Below are 23,625 nucleotides of genomic sequence, written 5' to 3'. Positions count from 1 at the left end.
TGCAGCGTCAAAATAAGACAAATACAAATGTTATGTGGATTCAGGGTTTCTTCTGTTAACATGTCTACTCATTTATACAGCTGGCGCGGTCCTTCACAGTGTGTAGAGGACCGACTTTCCCTTAGACACAGGTTTGTTACATGATAATAAAAAAAAAAAAGAAACACCGTCACGTGTAGTAAACTCGAGCTCTGATTGGTCAGGGCGGCGTGATTACAAAACCTGCGCTCCAAAGTTTCATAACTACGGAAAGGACGTAGTGAAGTTGATTGAAACTGTGCCAAGTTACAGCGCACCCATTTGTCCCAGAGTCCTCTGCTTCTGAAACCACACATGCTGTACCAGCAGGCTAATATACAACAAAACAGTATCACAAAAACAAGTAATATACATCCTTGTATAAGTCTTTTTTAAATACATTGTGGCGTTTTGGGGAGCTGTCAGAACACTTACCCATGGAACCCTCTCATAGCTGGTTATGTTATATGATTTTGTCACACACGTTACCATATTTATATTATCATTGTAACTTCCCTGTTTGTCTAATAGTTGGTTTTATTGTGGAACTAACTATAATGTGTTTCACGCTCACCTTTAATCATGTGCACCTCCTGTTTGTGTTAGTGCAATTTGCACAAATAAAAAAAGTTAAAATCATTGCAATACTTCCATGGCCTGTGAATAGTGTGTCTGTCTACTGGTATTACAATTGTGATTTGTGATGATTAATAATGTTTTTTTGTGTGGAAATATTAGCCTTATATATACTTGCTACAGAATAAAGGAGTATTGTATACACTCCATGTTAACTCCAGTGTGCTCTATGTTGTGTATTTACGTGTAGGCCGACTTGTTTTTGTATTTTTGTCATCTTTGCAGTATCTAGTTGCCACATTTTTTGGACATACTACTTTTCTGTTTAGTATGTAACATGTGCTTGTGCTGCTTTTATGTTATAGTGAGCCAAATATATTAAAGTTGTATTCTATTTATCATCATTTTCGCAGATGAAATGTGTGAATAATGTATAGGTCAAAAATGGAAGATTGTTCCTTCAAATTAAGTATTTATTTTCTTTCTCTTGGCAGAAGTCCATCCAATCCTCCTTCCCAAACCCAGTATAGTTTAGCCTAAATATATGCATACTGCATATCTGCTGTCACAACATGTTGCACTGTCTGCCACCTCCCATCATCACCTGTCATCTCCCGGAGGAATGAGCTAGTGCTGTGCTAAAACCACTAATTTGCTTTGTGCAACACAGAAGCTAAAGATAGTACATTCAATTAAAAAAACTTCAATGAACAAACAAATAAAACAGATCTAGTATTTTTAAATGTCAAGGACACTCGTACTTCCAACAGGGTAACCTCCTGATCTGAAGTCATAAAAACAGCTACAGTTTTAGTAAACACATAATGTGCTGCAGTTTGTTGAGAAGTATGTAACAATTTCCAATGAATAAGGCATGAAAAAGGTTACTTTAATTACCACACAATCCAGACAGTGCTGTTGTGACTCTCTAGCCAAACAGCAGAAGAACAACAACAAATTAAAAAGCAAAATAACAAAAAACAACAAGATATACCATTATTCTGCAAACGCTGTCTGTGTTGATCAAATCGGTCAAATCCGTGAATTAATTTGCTTTTCTGTAATTTGTTACCGTAAACCAGGAATACTGGGAACAATTTTGTCTTGTTAAGTCACAATTTGAAAAAAGATGAGTATTCCTGCTACGCTCATCCGTCTATTAAATAATGTATTTTGTGCCACAACGGTTTGGAAAAGCTTTGCATAATGTAGTTGGGGTTGTATGAGGCCAAACAGAACTGGACCAGAAATCGCTTTGTATAGTGTGGAGGGAGACTGCCTGCTAGTGGTCAAAGTGGTGCATGACACCAATAAGACACAGTCGGGCAGTTTTAATGGAATAACATTTTACACAATGTTTGGAAATGAATCAAGGGATCAAGGGTAAAATACATAAACACATCAGCTAAATGAAATGTAATGTAATGTATTAAAGTAAAAAACTGGACTCAGAATCTAATTCACAGCGGGAAGAATAGAAATGGCTTCTTACGGAGTCGCATAAACTGTGAACGTATTTCCTGGGTTTGTGTTTTCCTATCATTAGATGATGTTTCTAGCCCATTGGATCTCTGGAATCTGAGACCCTTTACTTACACATCTTGATGGTTTTTCCTAAAATGTATTTAAAAGCTTTGGTTAAACATATAATTAATTCATTGTATTAATTAAAAACAACCTAGCTTGCTGATGAGAAAAAAACAAAAAACATGCAGAAGCAATTCAATATAATATTTGCATGACAGAAGTGTTTTTGGTGTCAGATTAAAGATTACTTAATTTAAGTGAGAGTGGAGCCCATAGCGACCAAGATGTGGGTACCCACTTTATTCCAAACCACCACCAGAGGGCAGGGTTGATCTATAAAACAGACATTACATTGTGACTTGTAGTTAGATCAGTGACCCCTTGTGTTTGACATGAGACATTTCAACAAGGCGTTAGCTGGATGTGTTCAATGCCACATACACAACAAATATACTAATTGAAGGATAGCAGATGAGCAGCTTAAATATAAGAAGGATGCACAGACATGGTGGTATGTCCTCGTCATGCCACCTCTGTTCTCTCTCTCTGCCACACTCACACATACACATGTGCATACAAGCATGAACATGCACTGCTAGATTTGGAGTTGACCCACCATATATGGGACACCAGTGATTAGGTCATTAAAACAACTATTCTGTGTTTGTGAGAGTGTAGGTGTGCATGTGCGTGTGAGTGTAGATGTATGTACGCCAAACTCATTTTCTGGAGGACAAAAAGACAAATCTGTCTTTCATTGCTTAATAGCTTTACATCCAGCCGTTGGAATTCCTGGAATATGGAGATATGATGAGGCATGATTTGAGGTCAACTGTATAAACACTGTGACTAAATTATCTGTTGTCCTTTTCCATGTAGACTCTTAACACTCTTTGTTATCAATTATGACATACCATTTCTGTTGCCACAACAACACCGTGTATTATTATATCAGAGCATTCCCGTCCACATGAAGATGAGGAGCCCACAGAGGGGAAACTGTTTTAACTGCACAATATGATGTGATAAATAAAACAATCTGTAATAAGCAGGGTATTGCTGATGGTTTGTTCATACGCCTGGTAAATGTGCAATGAAGACTAATGAACATGTGCAAGTACATGCAGAAAAATATGATTGTTTTGTAATGTTAAACAAGTTTATTTTCCTAACCTTGCAGTTGGTGCTGGCTGTCATCTTTCATTCTTACTGCACCCTTTACATATTTTCAAAGAACACACTAGTTGTGCTGATAACCTCTGGTTCAGGAGGGGGAAAATGGAAGGCAGATCCTTAATTGTAAAAAAAATATAAAATAAGTATTTCAAAATCACACCTGGTATGGATCCAGCAATAACCTTCACACTGTTCTGTGGCAAAATTGTTACAGCATTTTTGATAAATGCGTGACAAACTGGAAGAAATACACGCACGCGCGCACGCACGCACGCACACACACACACACACACATATATACACACACATTTGCATTCATTTATCAATGTGGGAAACCTTCTGCGTCTGATTCTCAAACAACGGGGCAGAAATGCATCTCTGGAGCTGACTGTTGGTCAGCCCTATCTTGCCCTGCATAATCTCCTTGAGGTGTTTGTGTTCCCAGCAAAATACATACACATGTGCATGCAGAAACATACCAGCAATCATAGTGAGTGTGTGCAGACACTACTAACAGAAGAAGAGAGAGAAAAAGAGAGAGAGATAAACATAATTAGCATTTAAAGGTTTATTTTTCATCTGTTATTCAAACAAAAGAGAAGACAAATCTGTTGAATGCACATTGTAAGTTCAAAGGCAAGGACATGCACACATCTGGGGTTTCATGTGTGAGTCTTTTGAGGCTTTGGTTAATCTCTAGTTCCCGAGTATGTGAAGGGTTCATGGTCCAAAGAAAAATAGTATTTAGTTATATAAATACACAGACCAGGTTTATAGATCATAAATACGTTGACGCAGTATGTTCATGGAAAATACGTTTGTTGCTCCAATATGTGGCTATTTCTCATTTTGTCAAGTGATTAAAAACATAACGGGGCACATTGGCCTCCACTCTGACCCGTGGACCTCTTCTTTGCTGCATGACTGCGCCCCTCATTGTTGAGTCTGCCGGGTCCAGACCAGGCCAGCTGTGGTACAACAGACTCCATTGTCTTCTGCTATATGAGACCGTTATATGAGAAACAAGACAATGAGTGAGACCATCTACGAAGCCAGTTGATACCCCGAATGCATGCAGCTCAATCACGGATTTACTGGAGTGGAAGGAAGGTTAGACACGGAAAGAGGTGGATGTGAAAATCCAGAGTTAGTCTGGATCAGAGGAGGCGTAGTAGTAGTGTACACAAATGACAAATTCATAATTTCTTATTTTAATACATTTAATAGTGCACTTTGATCAACCTGTACAGAAATAATATTAATAAAAAAGATAAAACATTTGTTCATTTCTGTAACACAAAGCTTAACATTTACAATAAAATAAAATGGTATGATACAAAACAAACATATATCTGAGGTATAAATATATTTGTTTTAAATTAACTAATTGTCATGCGTTATTATTTGGCAGAGACACAGTTTAAGGTACGAACATTTACGATATGGACAATGGCTTAGCGAATTAATCATACAACTCAACACGAAATATGCGCACCCTCAGATTGAAGCATGAGTGTTATGAATGAAGAAGGTCATGAGGACCTAAATCTCTTACTTCTTTTTAAACACTGACACGACAGTACAGAGAAAGAAGCTTACACAAAGATCGTTTTCCTTCTTTTGTAATCACACAAACATTCAATCGGCCCTCTTCTTTACAGTAAAACCTGTAAAATCTCCACCTTTATAAAAGGCCCATTTTTTCTCTGTTTTCTTATCTTTATATGACTAGCCGGAGGTCTCTGTTACAAGTTAGAACAGTGCATTTTTTTATTTTCTGTTCTCATGTACATCAAAATTAATGTGAAGTGAATATTTGTCTTATTTTTCAAAATCTATACAAGTGATGTCCATCCTTAAACAATACAAAAGTGAATTTACTGTGCTCTTAACACGCTAACTGTAAACCTTTAAATAATGAGGAAAAGCTCAATATTGGATAGCTACTTGTTTTAGCTTTTTCTTTTTGGTCCATTAATGTAGATCTGTTGGTATTAAATTCTAGCTTTGTTTGTGTGATCCCGTAAAATATGCAACATTCCTTGTCTCTAACACGGAGCCTCGGTTTACAACCACTTCCTTATGAGCTCTGACTGTTTCCTGGCTTTTTACCCTCTGCCTTGTTGCTAGCACAGGAACTACTTTTGCCCTTGCATCTTCAAGAACAAAATGAGGGGACATCTATTGGTATGTTGGGAAATGAAGCTGTTTCTTTGCTAGTTCCCTCTCTTTTTGGTGTGCCAGCCACCGATTCTTATCCGTCTTTGACTTCCTCTCTTGAAACACTTAAACCCTGCTATCAGCCACCTGTCATCCCACTCTATCCCACCTATCTCTATCCTCACTCTGCATACTACCAGCAAATTCACATATTTCTTCATCCATGGATTCATCAGCTGACCATAATATTGTCTACTATTCCTCCTGTGCCATGCTGTAACAGAAACACAGGACAGAGGTAACACAGGACAGACACATACCACTACTGTGAACAGAATACTGTATGTACACATTATACTGCCACTGGAAAACCAGTGTGTGAATATGTATCTATTAACCGTTTGTTGCTTTGAACACTCATGCACCCCCCCCCCCCCCCCCCCCCCCAACACACACACACACACACACACACACACACACACTTGCTTCTCAGAAGCTATAGCACCCTTTAGATCACATCCTGTATCAGCGAAATCATGTCTTTAGGCCCAGATAAGTGTTTGTGTGTCACCAGTCCTCGTGGCAGCACACTGAGCGCCCAAACAGAACCGGTTTAAACGATACCATTAGTCTGTTGTCACAAAATCAAAGCAAACAAAGTCCTTCAATCTAGGATCCAGGATTTGTCCTTAAAATCTGACTATTAAGAGGCTTGCATCCCGTCTTCCTCTCTGGTGGAGTGAGTCATGTTGAGTTCTCTGTAGGATCCAAATGATGTTTCAAAGGCGCCGTTGAGTCTGTTGTTACCCAAATTGCTCACTGCTTTCTCATTTGTCCATGGGCACTGTGAATGAGTCACGTATCCGGGCCACTTCAGCAGCGCACAAGTGTCCGTATAGTTTATTGTACCACTCTGGGAAACGACCCCTGAAAAAAACAACAGAAAAGGACATGTTGTTAGCACCAACTACAAAGCATTGAATGACCAAAAAACTCGGACAAAATCTAATCCACAAATTGTAAATGCTCCTGTCAGTCATTCGCTCACCTGCAGTCGTTCCTGGAAATATGTGTGAGTCTAGATTTGTTGGTTCCACAGGGCTCGATGAAGTAGCGAGAGGTGAGGACATTGGTCCGAACGCCCACAACACGTGCGCCTTCATGGTCCACAGATGTACACACCAGTGCACACGCTCCCTTTGGCAGGTCTGTTACCCATGTTCTGTAAGGGAGAGTAATGGATGGTTTGGATTAAAGAAACAACATGAAATCAGAGCAGAACATCAAACAAGATGAGGACAAAGAGAGAAGTGAGACAGATCGGGAGGAAGAGGAGGACAATGAGCTAATGTCTACCTGAGCACCAGGTGGTCTCTGGTAGGATGTGGTGCCATGGTATTCCTGACATACTGGTAGACCTCTGTCCTCTCATCCAGGGTCTCCACCACCCGGCTCTCCAGCAGGTCCTCATCCCAGTAGCCCTGCTCCCGCAACACTCGCATGAGAACCTCCTCCGGACTCGCGGGCACCTCCACGGTCACCTTCCACAGCCGCAGCGGAAAGCCATCATGCACCTGGAGAAACAAGACCCAACAACTTAACATGCTTTCTTTTTTTCATGGAAATTATTCTTCTGCATTCTTTATTTGATCAGTGAAAGCAGAGAGATGACAGGAAATGAGGGGGGACAAAAATTGCCTAAAGGTATACGCCTACGCGAAAACTAAGTTCACGTGGATAATTGAATGGTACGATAAACTGTTATCAAAATCTGGAACAGTGTGAGATGGTAAATACTTGAAATCACTTATTATTTATATAAACTTCAAGTCTCATTAAAGTGTTTGCAAGCTTTCTTCAGAAGATCTAATCTCATCAGTCATACGTATTTACAGAAATTGGAATTGGTATTCCATTCTTTTATGCACAACAGTCAGGCTGTCTTTCAAAACCTCCCAAATGCCCGTTAGCCAAGTCAGCTGCTTCGTTCCACTATCAGATAATAAAGAACACTCTGGGCCTTGTGACTCTCGAACTGGGGAAAGGATAACCTCCTACAGGGCCCTTCCACACTAGACACCAGAAATGTAAGCTTGGGATAACAGCGAGGTTGTGTATGTTTGTGTGTCTATGTCAAGCTGATGTCATTCTGGGATAGAGTCCAACACTGTGATGGGAATGATGAGAAGCAAAGGGCCAGGACCGTTTCACACGGATGTGTCTCTATACAGGAAACACTAACTGCTGGTTTTCCACTGGATATTTAGAGAAGCGGGAGAAAGGGAAAGTCAGAACCAAAGAGGAAAGGAGAAGACAGGAAACAGATAGTTGTGTGCTTCATTAACGGTGGCTTGTTTACACACTAAAGGCAGATTGACTGATGGTCTTTTTCTATCTCATTAAATCATCTTTCATCAATCTTATTATTTTCACCCTCAAACACAATGAAAAAAATATTTTTCTTACGAAGATTAACTATAGTGAGTTGATGAATAAACAAGTGGGCTCACCTTCCTACAGGCCAGCTCAGCATGCTCAGGTGTGGAGCAGCTGTCGTAACCTTTAAACTTGTCCTTTGCGTCTTTGAGGAGGGCGTCTAGGCTTTCCTGCAGGCCAGCCCTGTAACCTCCCTGCCCGGCCTCCTCAGCTGCGAGGTCCTCCAAGCGTCGCGGCAGCAACGCCTGCTCCACATAGGAGTTCCTGCAGCGATTCATCTCCTCTGGGATCTGTGTGAAAGGAGGAGAAGGAGGAATATGAGAGCCAGGCCTTGCCTTGCCATTGCTTTCTGGAGGCTGTGTCCCGCGAGGGTGCATGACGGTTAAATGCGTTTGATTTGACAATGAGATTCAATTTGAAGACTTTTCAAGAGTATTTATATATGTCTTAAACATGTCTGGAGAGGATATTTAAGTTATACATGTCCTATGATAAGAGAAATCAGTAACTATCAGTCAACTTAATGTTGTGTTTTGGTCCATGTATCTCCACCCTGATGCATCAATTCCCCCTTAATAAATGGTAACTGTATTATGCATAACTTGTATGAAGGATGGAAACACACCACATCCTAATTTAATCTTCTTGCGATATTGAAGTCTAAGAAAAGGATTTTTATCAGATAGGAAAAGGTTTATTGAAATGGAACGCAAATTACACTTCATTTCATAGGTCATCTTCCTTTTATGAACCACCACTGGCAAGTAGATATCTAATTAGAAGAAGATAATTTGGGCGGTAATCAAGTTATACTTGTTGTGTGATGTGACCATAACAGGAAGCCAGGAGGCAATCTAATTAAACTAATACTAATGACCCACCGCATGCAGCCTCTGAGCATTTACTGTGGCATGTCAGAGAAGACTGCACTGCGCAGAGCAAACGGTTCGGGCTAAATGGGATTTATATTGGATCATTTCCTGTTTATCCATTCAAGTGTTCTCCTTGTTGACAGAACCAAACTGAATGGGGTGAGTCACTATTCTTTTAAATCCGTTCACAAATGCTTGAGTTTGCTTTAACTGGACAGAGCAAGTCCAGTTCTATAAAACGGAGGCATTCAAAACAAAAGGATGGCTGGCACATTCAATTTATGCAACATAATAATATAATAACAGCAGCATAACATTGCTTGTGCATATGAAAGTAATTGGATCAATGTAACTGGGACTATGTTTGTTTGCAAGACAAACACAGGGAAACAATGTGCTTGGCAATAAAATGCTACAGTGAACCAGAGGCGACGTTGGTCATTTTGTTCGCAATCAGGCCTTCAGCGACTGATTGCTCTTTTCGTTTCCATGTTAATTTTAACTTTAAAAGAGGGTACATTTAGCTCCAGTGATGTCTACTACTGACCCGGAAGAGTTTGCTGCACTCCTGGATCATGTGTGCCAGGCCGTGAGTAGCAGCCAGGTTCTCATTCAGGTCTCTCTGGTCCGGCTTTCCCAGTGTCTGCTTCCTGTTCATCACCCTTTGACCAAGGCAGAGAGGAAAAGAGGACGACGAGATTAGTAACAGCGTCCATCATCGCGATAATGGGAGTAAGAGAAGGCAGAGGAAGCGCCAGGGGTTGAGGTTGGAAAAAACTAATTATGGCGTTACATCTGATGAACCCTCTTCTCGCTAAACGTGGAACAAAGTATGTGTTTTTTAATTGGGTGCAGATGTTTATGTAACCTTGCTATTTTCTCTGTTTCTCTCCCCTACTCCCCTTTCAAGCTTAACTCTCTCCCCTTCTCTTTTCTACCCTCCATTTACAGTATCCTGTTCTTTTGTTTCTGTCAATAGACCCTTTCCTGTATTGAGAATGTACAGTATATTATATGTTATGTAAGCTGCAAATACAATCACTGTGCCAGTGATGGCCATCAAAATAAAGGTTCTCATATAATCAAACTGAGGTAATTAAAGTGGTGTGGAGGCACACACACACACACACACACACACACACACACACACACACACACACACACACACCTTGGCGAGGAGCTCTCCTTGCGGCGCAGGGTGTTGAGGTGGAAGAGGGACGGGGCCAGACACACAGCCAGGTTGGTGGGAGTCATCTGGTTCTCAGACACGCTGGCCGTCACGTCGCTCAACAGACACAGCAGCGTCCGCAGCGCCTCGCGGTTCTCATCAGGCAGCAGCAGCACGGCAGCACGCGCTGCCTGCAGACGGAGCTCTTTAGGCATGTCTGGAGAAGAAGAGGGAGGACGTCATAGCTTGTTTTTTTATATTACAACGACAAATAACCACCATCATGATGTCATCTTTTTTGTGTCCGTTGGGTAACTTGGGAAGAAATTTGGGTTTGCCTGCCTGGACTGAGCTATGCTGGCCTGAGTATATTATTTAGGCCTACATGTGCGTGTACACAATATGCTTCATACTTCATGCACTGGACAAGTTTTTTTTTCCCTTTTATAAACATTCTTAATGCAGCTCTGACTATCACAGAACTTGAGGGGATGTCATGTAACTGAATCACAGAAGGATGAACCAATCCCATATATCACCTCATTCCAAAGGTATTTCCTGCACTCATCTTGTTTGTTTTCTTTTTACGGTTTCACAATTTCTTTCCGAGCGGCAGGCGAGCATCTTCAGCTTTAAAATAATACCGTCATGTGTATTCCAGCATGTAATCCGCTTCCAGATGTGTGGCTGTGTATCTGAAGTAAAGGCATGTAATGTCTTGACAAGATTTTGTTTATACTTTGACTGAACGCGTCTGTTTTCTTACATTGATAAATCTGGAGGAAGGTCTCAGACAGCTTGCTAGTGAGCAGCGGTTCTGGTAAATCTCTGAAGTACTGCTTCAGCATGTCTGCAACGTCATACGCCGATTGGCCCTCGTAGTTGACGCCTCCCCCATCTACGCCGCTCGCCTCATTCATCTGACGAAGAGCTTGGATACGAGATTTAACGCCCGATTTCCTGAAAAGTCCCACCTGAACAAAAAGTGGGGGACAAAGGGCGAAAGAGTTACACCATGCATACATACATAGAAACCTGATAAGTCAGCTTTGAACTGTTATTCCCTTATTAGTCTCAGTTTTACCATGAGCGCAGTGTTCGTTCCTATCATTCAGGCATATCAAAAATGATTGATGTACCCACAGCCCATACAATGCTGCAGGCTTTTATCATTGAAAAAATAATATTCTTGACTTATCCCCAAATCCAAAGCTTACAGTCAATATGGTTACATCACAGCAGATCCTGTTGACTGTATTTATAAGAAGCTCCCACGACACCCAGTAGGCATTTGTGCGCTGAATGTTGTGTCGGACTTCATCAGTGGCCTTTTAAGGCTGCATGAAATACCAATGTTGGGGAGTAGAAAAAGGCCATTTCCAATCAGAGGCGCCTTGGCCTGCTTTGAAAATAACTCCATACCCACTGTGTTGCCCTTCGTTATTAGCTATTTTCTGTTTAATACCTCTTTCTTTCCTTTATGAATGTACACACACACACACACGCACACGCACACACACACACACACACACACACATCTGTCAAAATGACGCTGGATTAAACAGACAGACACAGGTGATTTAACAGCTGCAAACTTTAGCTCTCTATAGACATACACACTTCAGCCTTTGTGTGACAGAGAAAAGAGATAAAGGAGAAGAGAAAGAAACTATATACACACACTTATCAGGCTTAGCCGATTCACTCTTCCATCTTCAGTAACATCCAGTGAAAAAAAAATAAGAACGAATATTTCACTGGTTGCAGATGTCCTACAATTAAAATATGTTGTAACTCTAGCACCTTCTAGAAAAAGCTTATTTTTTCTTTTTCTCTGAGCTGTGTAAACTGAAAATAGTACTTAAAGCTAAATGAGAGACCGGCAAGGAACTTTGACATTACATGCCTATTGCAATTACAGTGTATGCACAATAGTATATTCATCTGTCCATACACTGTATGTGTGTTTATTTGTTTACTTAATGTTACCTGGTCAAGGCACTGGTTGCGTAAATAGCGCATGGCTTGCTGAATTCCCTGAGGGAGGGGCTGGCCTGTTCGCTGGACGATGACTTGTAGCGGCACACCGAACACATTCCTGTCTTTGTAGTCCCGAACCTTGATGCGCTTCATAAACTTTGGCACAGCCCTGCAACATACACACATAAGAGAAGAAAACGCATCAATATCTGCTACATATTGAATATTGACATGGCAGTTGTAAAAGGATTTTTCTCAATGTCATGACATGCCTTCATTTTTTACGAGGTCTCATACGGACAACCTACTTTGTAATCAACACATCTTTCAATTACCAGTGTTCAACAGCTGCTGAAAAAGGAAACACCAACACAAGATTAAAAATGTTGAATCTTAAAATCTCAGACGTGTTATTTAATGTAACACCCTGCAAAATGGTAAATGGACCCGTACAGCACTTTTCTAGTCTTCCGACCACTCAAAGCGCTTTAACACTACATGACATCATTCATCCATTCACACACTGATGAGAGGAGCTACCATGAAGGTGCCACATCAGATTATCAAACATTCATACACCATAGACGCAGCTACGGGAGCAATTTAGGGTTAAGTGTCTTGACGACCCTGCTCACCACTGAGCCACAGTCGTCCTATATGCAAGACTAAATAACATCACTACAGAATAAGCTTGGCTACCAAAATGTGTGTGTGTGTGTGTGTGTGCTTTATGTGTGTACAATGAGAAAACCAAGCGGCTGTGGAGACCTGTCTGCAGGTTTATGAGAGAGGTGGATAAACAGGGTGAGGGCAGAATATAGAGGGGGAGTAGGACGTACGGATGGGTGTCAAAAGGGGAGGATCCCACCGCTTTATACATCCCCACAAAGTGTCGGTCTCACTTTGTGTGTGTGTGTGTGTGTGTGTGTGTGTGTGTGTGTGTGTAGCAAGTGAACACTAAGTCTATAACCACAAACCCAAGAGTTGAAACATGCAACTCCGACCGTTTCACAAGAATGCACTCACAGATTTATGGCTATGCATCCATCTGCATGGGTGTGAGTGTGTTTAGCAGAGAGACACCCGCGTGACTCAGGACAAGCTCGTCTTTGTAAAAGCAGCCACTCACAGAACTCAGAACCACAGTTTGGGGAAAAATGGAAAAGGAGCACATTATGGTCTCGGCCGGGAATTCTGAATATGTGTGGGCCTCCATCGGGCAACAAGTGCCCTCTGTCTTCCAGTGAGCCCGAGCCGGTCATAAGACTGTCATAACGCCTTCTATTCCTGTCCAAGGAAGGCCTCGGGTAGAAGAAACATGGAAAGTGGGGCAAAAATTATTATGCGATTTTTTTTTCACTGGACCTTGTAAAGTAAAGTGAAGTAATTCTGGGTAATTGCTAATGTCTGTGTGGTTCTCAACAACATTATTTCACAATATCCTGAATCCTGTGTTTTAACTGGAAAGAATGTCCACTAATGTATATTCTGGTCAACAAAGTCACCTGTCTGTATATTGCACTTCTTGTATTTGACTTTCAGAAATAAAGAAAGAAACACAGATGCAAAGAGAAGGTAAACGTAAAATATGATAGCTGTAAAATCTCTAAAGTGGACACATTAACAGGGAGGATATTAGTTGCCATTGGATAATCAAGAGCAGCATATAAAGTGACCTCAGACCAACGTCTAGAAGTGATAGAGAGGGTAGTTGTGGAGGAATAAGTGTCGAGAACAGATTACCAGCCTCCAGCGTGCGAACTGCCATGATTGCCCCGTTGAGAAAAAGACAATGTATGCCCCTTCCCAGCAATTACAGGCCTGGGAAAAGAATGTGAAACCCAACCTCTGTGGACAGCCGTCACCACACCATACAACAACCTGCAGATAGAGGGGCTTGGGAGACGGGTGGGACGGAGGCGTAGCAGTTGGATGGATGGATGGCTGAATGGATAAATTCGTGGGCATCACTTACAAAGAATAATTAACCTGACGCGCAACGCCTTCTGCATGAAAAACAAGCTTTAAAATATCAGTGTGTGTGTCAAACAATCACAATATGAAATTGCCCTCCTTCTTTCTCTTGCATTTCATTTTCCTCTGGGCTACTCACCAGCTGAATCCATGTTTGTTTGTAGGGGTGTGTCTCTCCAGCAGAGCGGTGAGCTGCAGCAGGGAGAACTTCTGGAGCAGATTCATCTGTAGAACAGATTGGCAGCTAATCTGGAGCTGGGCTGAGGCCAAGCTGGGCCGGTGGGAATTCTGGAAGCTCGGCCAGCGGAGTTTCTGTGGTCTGGAGAAAGAGAGACGGAGAGAGCAGAAGATTGAGATGTGATTTTTAAAAAGAGCACTTTAAACTCCTGGGATATGCGTCAAGCGTTTGTGTACACATAAACTGAGAAAATAACACAAAGCCACACACAGTCTTTGTAGTTTTATGTGCCAAGTGATCAGTTCAGGGATTACAGGGATTTATGTACACATCAATCAAGAGAGAGTCTTAAAGACTGAACACTCGTACGCGCCCCACATGTAATTCTGCCTTTGGATTCCTGAAGGGACAGCAACAGTCCCCATGGAGACCTAACAGCATTCCAGAATATTCAGCAGCATTACGTAAGGAGAGAAGTCTCAGCGTGTCCCCCTGTTTATCCTTTGCTGTCACTTTCTATGGAAAACTTTTTTTTGTTGGAACCTCAGTGTTAGTCGTTGTATTGTTTTGTTGTCCTTGAGCTGTCCATGCATTTAGATAATGTTTGGCAGGAGCTTTACACACGACTAAAAGCTTTAGCCTGTTTGTTGGGATTATAGTTGTCTCTGGGAGGATCAGTTCACCGAAAACAGAAAAAAGTAGAATAGTTATTTAGATAAAAGTACGTTTCCATTGTAACAGAATAAATAGTCACATTGAAAAGATTTGAATGATGTGAGCACCAAAAAGATAGTTTGAGTCACCTCCTTTATATTGGGATGTAGACAAAAAGCTCAGAGAGTGATATCTGAAAAGTGGTATAAGAATATTTTTGGAATTGAATGAACTGACCCTTTATTGTTATACTTTATCAGTAAGAAGACAGTATGACTGCAGCTTTACTGACCTGCTGGTTCTGGTTAGAGATGCCCCGACACCAGAGTCTCTTCTCTCTCTCATCCCTTCCTCTCCCTCTCCCAGCGGGTTTCCTGTGCTGTCTAGGTCACTTCCATTCTCTGTCTCCTCCAGTCGGTTCTGCAGAGGAGAGGACGGACACGGGGAGGCCGAGTCCAGTGCTGAATCTGAGTCTCCGTCCTCCTCTTCCTCCTCCTCCTCCTCTTCCTCCTCTTCGCCAGCCACAGCCTCTGACCAGGCATTAACAAACTGCTGCAAACCGCTGACGTGTTGTAGCACTTGCTCCAGTTTGCGTTCATCCCCCTCTTCCTCCTCTCCGTCCTCCTCCTCCCTCTCGGTGTAGGGGACGTTGTCATAAAAACTGAGCCGACTGTCGACAGAGCCTGAAGAGCAATGCCGCTGGCGTCTACTTTGCCGTCCCCTGAGGATCACTGAGTTCCCGTTTTCATTCCCATTGTTATTGCGTGAACTCCCGTCCTGCAGGGCTTTGGGGAAGGTTCCAGGCTTGTGGCCTTCTGGTAAGAAGAAGAAGATCATGCCGTCCCTTCCCTCCTCCTCTTCTTCTTCCGCTTGTCTGCTATTGTCTCGAACACTGCAGTTGTTCCTGTGATTCTGCTCATCAACTGTCCTCCCTTGACTAGCTTGGCAGGGGATGGGTGGGGCAGATTTGGGTTGGGGTGTTGGCTGTCGATCCGAAGCTTGTTGGGGAATGCTGAAAGGATCAAAACCCTCCAAATACATTCCTCCCCTCTTACTAGAGCCTGCCACTGTGCTGTGGCTGCGAGCGCGAGTCACTGGGCTCGGTGTGCTCACTGCACTTCCGCTGCTAGCTTCAGACTGGCTGCTCCCAGTACTTCCAGTGCTGCCGTTGCTGGTCTGAGTGGAGTAGGATACAGAGCGATTCCGGTTAAGTGTCATAGTCTGAGTGGGATTGCGGTGGTGATTGAGGTTCTGGTTGAGGTTGATACTGGAGATGTCCACACAGTTGAGCCTCCGCAACTTGTCATCATCCAGACCCTCTTTGATGACAGGGCCACTGATTTCTATCTTCCCTCCACTGGCGCTCCCCTTCTTCTTCCTCTTGGAGGAGGTGCCGCTGCGCAGCCGTAGACTCTCCATCCTCTTGAGGAAGCTCTTAGCTCTCGATCGTGTGCTTTTGCCGCTGCCACCTCCGCTGTCCAGACTTCCTCCCTGCCCTCTCATCCCTGTTTTCATATCAAAGGTGAACTGTCCGAGTGTCTCAAGGGGCGATGGAGGCATCCCATCGGACAGAGAGTCCTCATTAATGCATCCCGACCCGCCTGTGCCCGAGGACGAACACATGCTAGCTACAGAGCTGGCGCGAGTCGCACCGGCGGTTACAGCTTCATTTGTCGGAGCAGGCTCTTCTCTTCCATGGCTCTTCTCTTCTCCTCTTCCTCTGCTCCCGCTGCTGTGGATGGAGCCCACTTCAGGCTGCTCACTGAGGTCGGTCAGCACACTCTCTGAACTATTGCCTTCACGCAGGGCGATCTTGCCTTTCTGAGATACTTGGTCCTTGGGGAATGGGGGTGGGTCAGCGTCTGTGGGCAGTGTGGAAAAAACCTCCAGCTCCTCCATACGGGACCAGCGCTTGCTGTCCCTCTGGAAGGTCCAGCGGCCACTGATGGCACAAGGCTCGTCCTCATCAGAGTCCTCGCTCTGTATTAAGGAGAAAGAGGGAGAAAGGATAGGGAGAAAGAAATAACAAGAAGAGGAGGAAAATAGAGAGGGAGGGAGAGGAACCGTTAGAGGACATTATGTACAGCTACGTTTTCCATTTCTGTTCAAACATTCCTCACCTTGGTCCAGGAAACTTTTTGGGGAGTTATTTTATAATTGTTGCACTTGCACATTGCCTTGTGTGCACTCACGTTCTGATCCCATTTATCTATCTATCTGATTGGAACTACCGGTATATACAATGTACTAATATACATTGGCTGTCAAAAGCCTTCACAACAACATTATTTTAAACTGAGGTGCTGTGGTTAAGCATATGACTCGTAGCAAAGATACCCATGGTCAGCCAGTAAACAGGATTTGGTCACTCCCTGACAACATGGACAATACATACACACGACAAAGTCAAAAAGTCACCATTATTAAGTGAGTTCACATGCACCTTTTCTTTAAAATGCACACACCTCCCCCAATTTAGTTAATCTATCTCAGGGCCTGGAGGGAGTTCAGGAAATTCCATTATGACCCCCATAGCTCACAATGTAGCCGGCCAGACTAGGGTTGTTCCCCCCTACAGTCTTTATCCCCTCTGTCTGTGCATATACACAGACAGCGTCACTGATACGCTGCTACTGTCAGTCCTTATTCTTTCTCCAAGATATTCACCCTCTTTCAAACACACACCATAGTACACACAAGCTAAGCTAGAAGTTTCCAAAGGAGACATCTTCACAGTTACAAACACAGTGCTCATAAAATCAAACCACACGTCAACATTTAACCTCCTTCTTCCTTCCTTTCGCAAGCCACATCTACAATCTGATCCAAAACACAAAAAAGGTTCAGAGAGCAATTGACTAGAAAGGTTTTTATGCAATAATCAGAACCCCCTTTACAAAGATGCCAGGAAATTAGCCGTTTAGAAAATCCATGTTCCACTAGTTGAGTGCCAGTGTTCCATTTTCACTGCTCATATATCATCATTAATGATATGTTTTTAATGATATGTTTTTATTCAAGTTAATGATTTAAAGAGGTCAATACAGACTTTCATGACATTTAAATTCCATTCTTTCTTTCTCAAGTTATGTTCGCTGGAATGTGAGATAACTGCATAGAGAGCGATGATTGGCCAATAGTGCGTCCACCATTTATCAACATTCTGGAGATATCTTATCCTCAAACCATCAAACCATCAAAGCGTTCACTGCAACGGTGGGCGATTTGAACGTCACAACGAATCTGCAGAATGAAAACTATTTATTATTAAAATTCAACTGAAAGAAAGAGCCAACCAGAAAGATCGACAACTGGAGATGGAGATCTAAGAGAGAGGGAATGTAGAGACACGAGGAGATCAGTGCATTCCTACGCTGTCTAAGGGAGGGGTGGGCGGCACCTCTACTCTTGTTGACTCCTGAAATGAAAGGTGACACAGAAAGGGTCATCCTAATGAATACCACCACACACAGAACAAGGATGTTACTATGTACCGCTTAAGGCTGTTTGTATTTTGTATAAAAAGGAGCAGTATAGTCAGTTTAGACTGTTTACTTAAAACATGCATGATCTTCACACAATCATCCACTTTTCTTCCAAGAGGCATGTTTCCTAGAAATCTAAGAATGTGGTGCTTTCGAGAGTTACATTTATCTTAAAAGCTACTTAAAAACATACCACTCATTGAAAACCCTTAAGAGTGTGATCACAGACAAGAGATGTATTCTGGTTCATTCTGCAAGGGTGCCACAAAAGCAGCGCACAAATTCCTTTTACGGGAAACCAGAAGTATGAGGAAGTATTTGAAAAAGAAGGGGAGCATGCCCTGAGAAGAGGGAGGTTCTGGTGAATTCAACCCCTTCATTTAGACAGTAAAGCTATCCTCCTTCCCCCTAGGGTCCTCACAGCCCACTTGATATAGAAATAAACCCAACAGGTGCCTTCTCATTAAACAAGATGAGAGAAAAACACAGATTCGCCCTGTGGCGAAGAGTGAACTGATGGTTGAGGTGAGGGAATGCAGTTGTGGTTGAGGAGACATGCAAAGGGGCTTTTCAGAAAGGAGTGGAGTTAATGTGTGTACATTTGCGCTTACTCTTTTTCTTTGCGGTGATATCTCCAGTCTCATTAGAGCACACTTGTTGAGGGTGTTCAGTCTCCTGCAAAAACACACACATATAGGTTACATTTAAAATTGTCTTTAACATATTCTAGCTACTGGATTTTTCCTAAAACACAAACCTCTCACCACCAAGAGGATGTATGATGGAAGAAATGATGAAACACGCCGAAAAACAGAAGAGGGAAAGAGAAAGACAGAGGGGGATTTTGGGTGCTCCACAGCTGGCTAATGAGCTGCTGAAGGATAATCTCCACATGAGCGGGAAGAGAAAGAAAGCGAGACAGCAAAGAAGAGAGCGAAGAGAATGAAATTGACTGGAGTGGTGACGAAAACTTTGGGAGGGGACAGAAAGCTTATCCCCCATAGCCACCTGGAGAAGCGGAGTGAGGGGGTGGTGGTGGTGGACTCCAATCTCGGGAGAGCTCTTAGAGCAGATCATGTAACAATGGAGAGATGAAGGTATTGGAACTGGGGGATAGTTGGGGTTGTGGGGAGGGGTTGGTTGAAAGGCTGCCAAGTTAGGGGACATTGAGATGATAGCTTCCAGATGTATGAAGGGACACCTGCTGTGGTTTATTACTTAAAGTCGGAATTTGATGAAGGGGTCGACTCCATTAAAGAGCCATTAACTTCCTCCTCATGTGCTAATTAATATCGCAGGGGCACCAACTAAGATGTAAACCCGGTTCTCTCCAATGATACTCATTGCCATTTAGCCCTTTTTCACACACACTGAGATGTCTGAAACTTTATACAAACAAAGCGTTGAAAGCATGTATTACCCAGTTGTGGGTAGCAAATGAAGCAGTGTGTCAAATGTGTCCTACAGCATGAAAAGACTGAATGTAGAAAGCGTTGCATGATCGTAGCATCCAGAGATTTGTGCATACCAGGAAGATACAAAATGACTGAGGTAAATAAACACTATCAGAGAAAGAAGATCATCACAAGAGATATGGACATAGAAACCTAAATGGAGAGAGGGAAAGGTGCAGTGCATGGCTCCAAAGTGCTTATCATGTCAGTCTTTCATCTCATCTGCAACTTTCCAAAGTATGCCTTCTTTTGAAGTCATGCCCTCATAGTTTCATTTGGGGGAAAACAAGAGCTTGAAGAAGAGGAAGAATGAGAAGAGTGGCGCATAACATCAAAAGAAAGAGAAAAGATGCATGAAAGGTTCAGTATGACTTGTATCTCACCTGCAGAGAGCCTCAATAGCGTCCCGGTCAAGGAAGTCATGGTCTCTGGTGACTGAAGAGATGTCGATGGGGAATTGGGCATCTAAACAGAGAGGGTCTGATTAGTGTGGGCATCTTCCTGCCGCTGATTGGATCAATGAGTTCAGATAAAACTAAAGATACAACCCCTGGCGTCAAAAAACACCCACCCACTCAAACACCCACCAGGGCCTTCCATCCCACCTTCTACCCCCATACAGCCTTGATGAAAAGCAAAAAAGAGGAAGTAGCGTCTTAGCCGACCAAACAAACACAGCTGCAGCTTTCAGACCCGGCAGGCAGGGGGGATGTGGAGCACAGAGGGAGAGAACAGGGGATTGATTGAAGAATGACAATAGGTACTCCACTGCTGCTCAGAGGTCCCACTTCCTTTTCTCATTCTCCCTCTTTCTCCCAAATCTACCTCATTAACAGGATCACTTACTCACTGAGTCGCAGCAGTAGTACTGGTTAACAGTTAAGGTGTGCCTTAAATCATAAGGAATATGTAAGCAGTCTGGCACAAGGATGGATGGACGGAGTTTAAGATGTTTTCTGGAATGTCTTGACCCAACCCAAAATGAGAATCTTGCATCTAAAGCCCTGGGCCGATGATGATAAGAAAATGCTGTTCAAGGGAGGACAGCACCTTTAACCTACTGTACTAAATGAGGCCTATCTGTCTGCTTATCTTTAGTGGGCCAATAGACCTGACAGCACAGACAATGGAGATTGTCCCACGGATATAAGGGAAGGAAAAATGTGTCATGCATCGGCACAAATTCCAACGGGTGTCAAAACGGCTGTAAGCAACAAACCAGCAACGGCGTAAATTCTGCACAGTGATTGACTGTGGTTTGTGCTTTTGTGTTGCTCTTCGTCTATATATTAAAACAGTCTCATCACCTGTGCAGAAACTCAGTGAGCTTTCCGTTCAAATAGGAAACATTTCACAGTTAAGTGGCAACAAGCAATGATCCGTTGACAATGGGAGCTTAGTCCTGCTGTCATCGTCCTGTAGTTACATAAGGACAACTGGTATGCCCATGGCATGCCATCATTTAGTTGGAGTAGCTATATGGAGTGTAAAGAATGTTTGAAGTATTTCAGTAGGTGTGTATTTAAAACTCAAGGGTCAAGAAAAGCATTCTTTCTCAACCAAATGTCACTGTATGAGTTACTTTCAAAAAAGGTATAGAAAACTTATTTTTGGTTCATTTTTACAAGGTAAGAAAGACCTTTGGTCCTCAAAGAGCCACCAATGTAGGTTACATTATAAATTATGTTTGGAATATAGTGTGTTATGCAGCAGTAATGCACTGGTGCTAAGGAAAAACACACCCCATACTCCTCAGGAATCTTGAGGAGTATGGGTGCAAATGTGCATGTTGGTGTTTTTTGTGTGCTTGACATAGAGATGCTTCGAAAAGAGCTAAACATCATGAGATGTAATTTACCAACGAGGTGTATGCTCACAACTTAGAAATATGACTACTACTCTTATTTACGTGAAATCTTTTTTTAAACGGTTCAACATTCATTTGATCTTTATTTAATCAAAATTCAAGAAGATATGTCTGATCAACTATCTGTAGATCTGCTTCACTGATTTCAATTAAGATTTTTTTTTTCAGCCTGCATCGCTGTGGTAAAATAACAGCCTTTCAGAAAATTCACATGTCACCAAAGTAACATACCTGAGAACATCTGTCTGATTATGCCACAATTCCTGGCATAAATGTGGATATTTAATCTCAGCACCAGCACGTATATCTTCATTATTATTATTATTATTATTATTATTGTCTCATAAGGAGACAGGTTACAGTGTCTCGGAGAGATCTTACCTTCATAAAGCTGGGCGTACTGTGGGAACCCTGCTGCTCGGAGCCAGGTACAAGCCTCTTTGGCTTCGATCTCTGCAGAGGAGAAAAAAGTGGAAGAAAACAAAAGCATGTTAGGTGTTGTGGGAGACACTTCAATCCACCTAAAACAAACATATAATCAATGTTTATAATAAAATCCTCTGACGCAAAGGTTTTTTATCATTTCTAAATGTCAAAACTCTGGAACTAAGCATGCCAACATGCTAGCAGCTTACAAAGTGTGAACCCCTTGACCTTATTAGCTATCTCCCACTCTTAGACTCTCTCTCACATGCTTCTAAAGCTCAAGCTCAAAGCATCATTCGTGCAAATTGTGTTAACCCCCTCACACGCCAAGTGTGTGCCACTTAAGCTCCTTATCCAGGTAAAGCAGTGGCATTTGCTGTTCACACAGAAATCTTCAAAGATCTTCAACTATATGACAAACGCTTTTGTTTGTTTTCTGGGTTTGATTTGACATACAACATGTTGTTAATGCAGTGCTGCCCTTCAGCTTCTGCTCCCTCATGATGCCAATGAGGAACATTTCAAGAACCTTTGTTGATTAAGATGCACGCAGGAAAGTTTTTACCTACATATCAGATGCATGTTTCTCAAGTGTCCATCAATGCCATTACAAAAGTCGAACATGTTCATAACGCTTCTCCAACACTGCCAGACACACTCTTCCATAACTCCCTTTAAACACAAGGTGTAACATTTGGGCTTGATGTGCTAAATACCAACTGAATGTTGAGGTCCACTGTGTTAGAGGAGCCATGTGATGTCTCCCAATTATCTGCAAAAGCCCTTTAGTTGACATATGTCAAATGGCTGGCCAAACTCCAGCCTCCTCAATTGCTCCATCACCCACACAGCCAGCAGTTTGTAGAAGGAAGACAGACAGAAACATGTCTCCAGGCATTCAGGATCTGCCTTTACAATGTCCTCTTTAGTGGAATGACAGCAAGTACAAATGTAGCACAACCTTGAGAAACACTTGTAAATAAAACCAGTGGAACAAAGGCAGGAAGAGGCACGGGTAAACCATGGATGAAAGTGACAACATAGGGAATGACTGCAAAAGATGAAAGCTACATTTGTATTAATCCGGTTACAAATGAGGGAAATGTGTGTGAAGTCTGAAATTCATGCAGGATAATTAAAACCTTTCCATTTCTAATCCTATAATCATTGCATTTACACATTATAGTGATGTCCTTCACACTTGTAGAAGGGCTACTATATTTATCTGAGCGCGACTGAGCTAAAAGTAACCACCGGTAGTAAGATGCCAAGCAGTTTATTTTATCTTTGAAACACCAGCGTTTATCTTTGAAACCACTTTTTTTTTTTTGCTCAAGAGCAGGAGCCTAGAAGGAAAACAGAGACAAACGGTATTTCAGTATTCGTTAGAGAACTCAAGAGATAATACAAATATATGTGTAATAAAGAATGTCCCTCGAGTGAGACATTGACACATGGGAATTGACTTGATGTGGACAAAAGAACGGTCCCCATAAAGTACTGTCAGACAGACAGACAGACAGACAGACAGATAGAGAGACAGGTCAGAAGAAGACTGCTGCGGCAAAGGGTCTGGTCTCAACCATATACAAGCATTTACATACCAACAACAAGCCTAGACGGCAGACAAACCCACTAACAACAAGGTGTGACACAACCAAAACAGGGTCTCCC

General features: G+C 42.4%; 1 protein-coding gene across 1 annotated transcript in view; it reads right to left on the bottom strand.

The window, feature by feature from the left end:
* Window positions 1-5,911: 5,911 nt before the first annotated feature.
* Window positions 5,912-23,625, bottom strand: part of dlc1 (DLC1 Rho GTPase activating protein) — a gene marked incomplete at its 5' end in the record, with an annotated part of 74,334 nt that continues 56,620 nt past the window's right edge. Inside the window, 13 exons of the mRNA XM_079219042.1 lie at window positions 5,912-6,384; window positions 6,506-6,679; window positions 6,814-7,031; window positions 7,968-8,183; window positions 9,313-9,427; window positions 9,934-10,150; window positions 10,700-10,907; window positions 11,923-12,082; window positions 14,027-14,206; window positions 15,012-16,699; window positions 18,816-18,879; window positions 20,042-20,123; window positions 21,907-21,978. Of these exons, the coding sequence (XP_079075168.1) occupies window positions 6,285-6,384; window positions 6,506-6,679; window positions 6,814-7,031; window positions 7,968-8,183; window positions 9,313-9,427; window positions 9,934-10,150; window positions 10,700-10,907; window positions 11,923-12,082; window positions 14,027-14,206; window positions 15,012-16,699; window positions 18,816-18,879; window positions 20,042-20,123; window positions 21,907-21,978 (3,494 nt within the window). The 3' untranslated portion in view covers window positions 5,912-6,284. The remainder of the gene's footprint in view (window positions 6,385-6,505; window positions 6,680-6,813; window positions 7,032-7,967; window positions 8,184-9,312; window positions 9,428-9,933; window positions 10,151-10,699; window positions 10,908-11,922; window positions 12,083-14,026; window positions 14,207-15,011; window positions 16,700-18,815; window positions 18,880-20,041; window positions 20,124-21,906; window positions 21,979-23,625) is intronic.

This window comes from Taurulus bubalis (assembly GCF_910589615.1).
Source record: "Taurulus bubalis genome assembly, chromosome: 6".
NCBI lineage: Eukaryota > Metazoa > Chordata > Actinopteri > Perciformes > Cottidae > Taurulus > Taurulus bubalis.
Note: the sequence above shows the minus strand (reverse complement) of the source record. Positions and strands in the feature narration are given on the sequence as shown.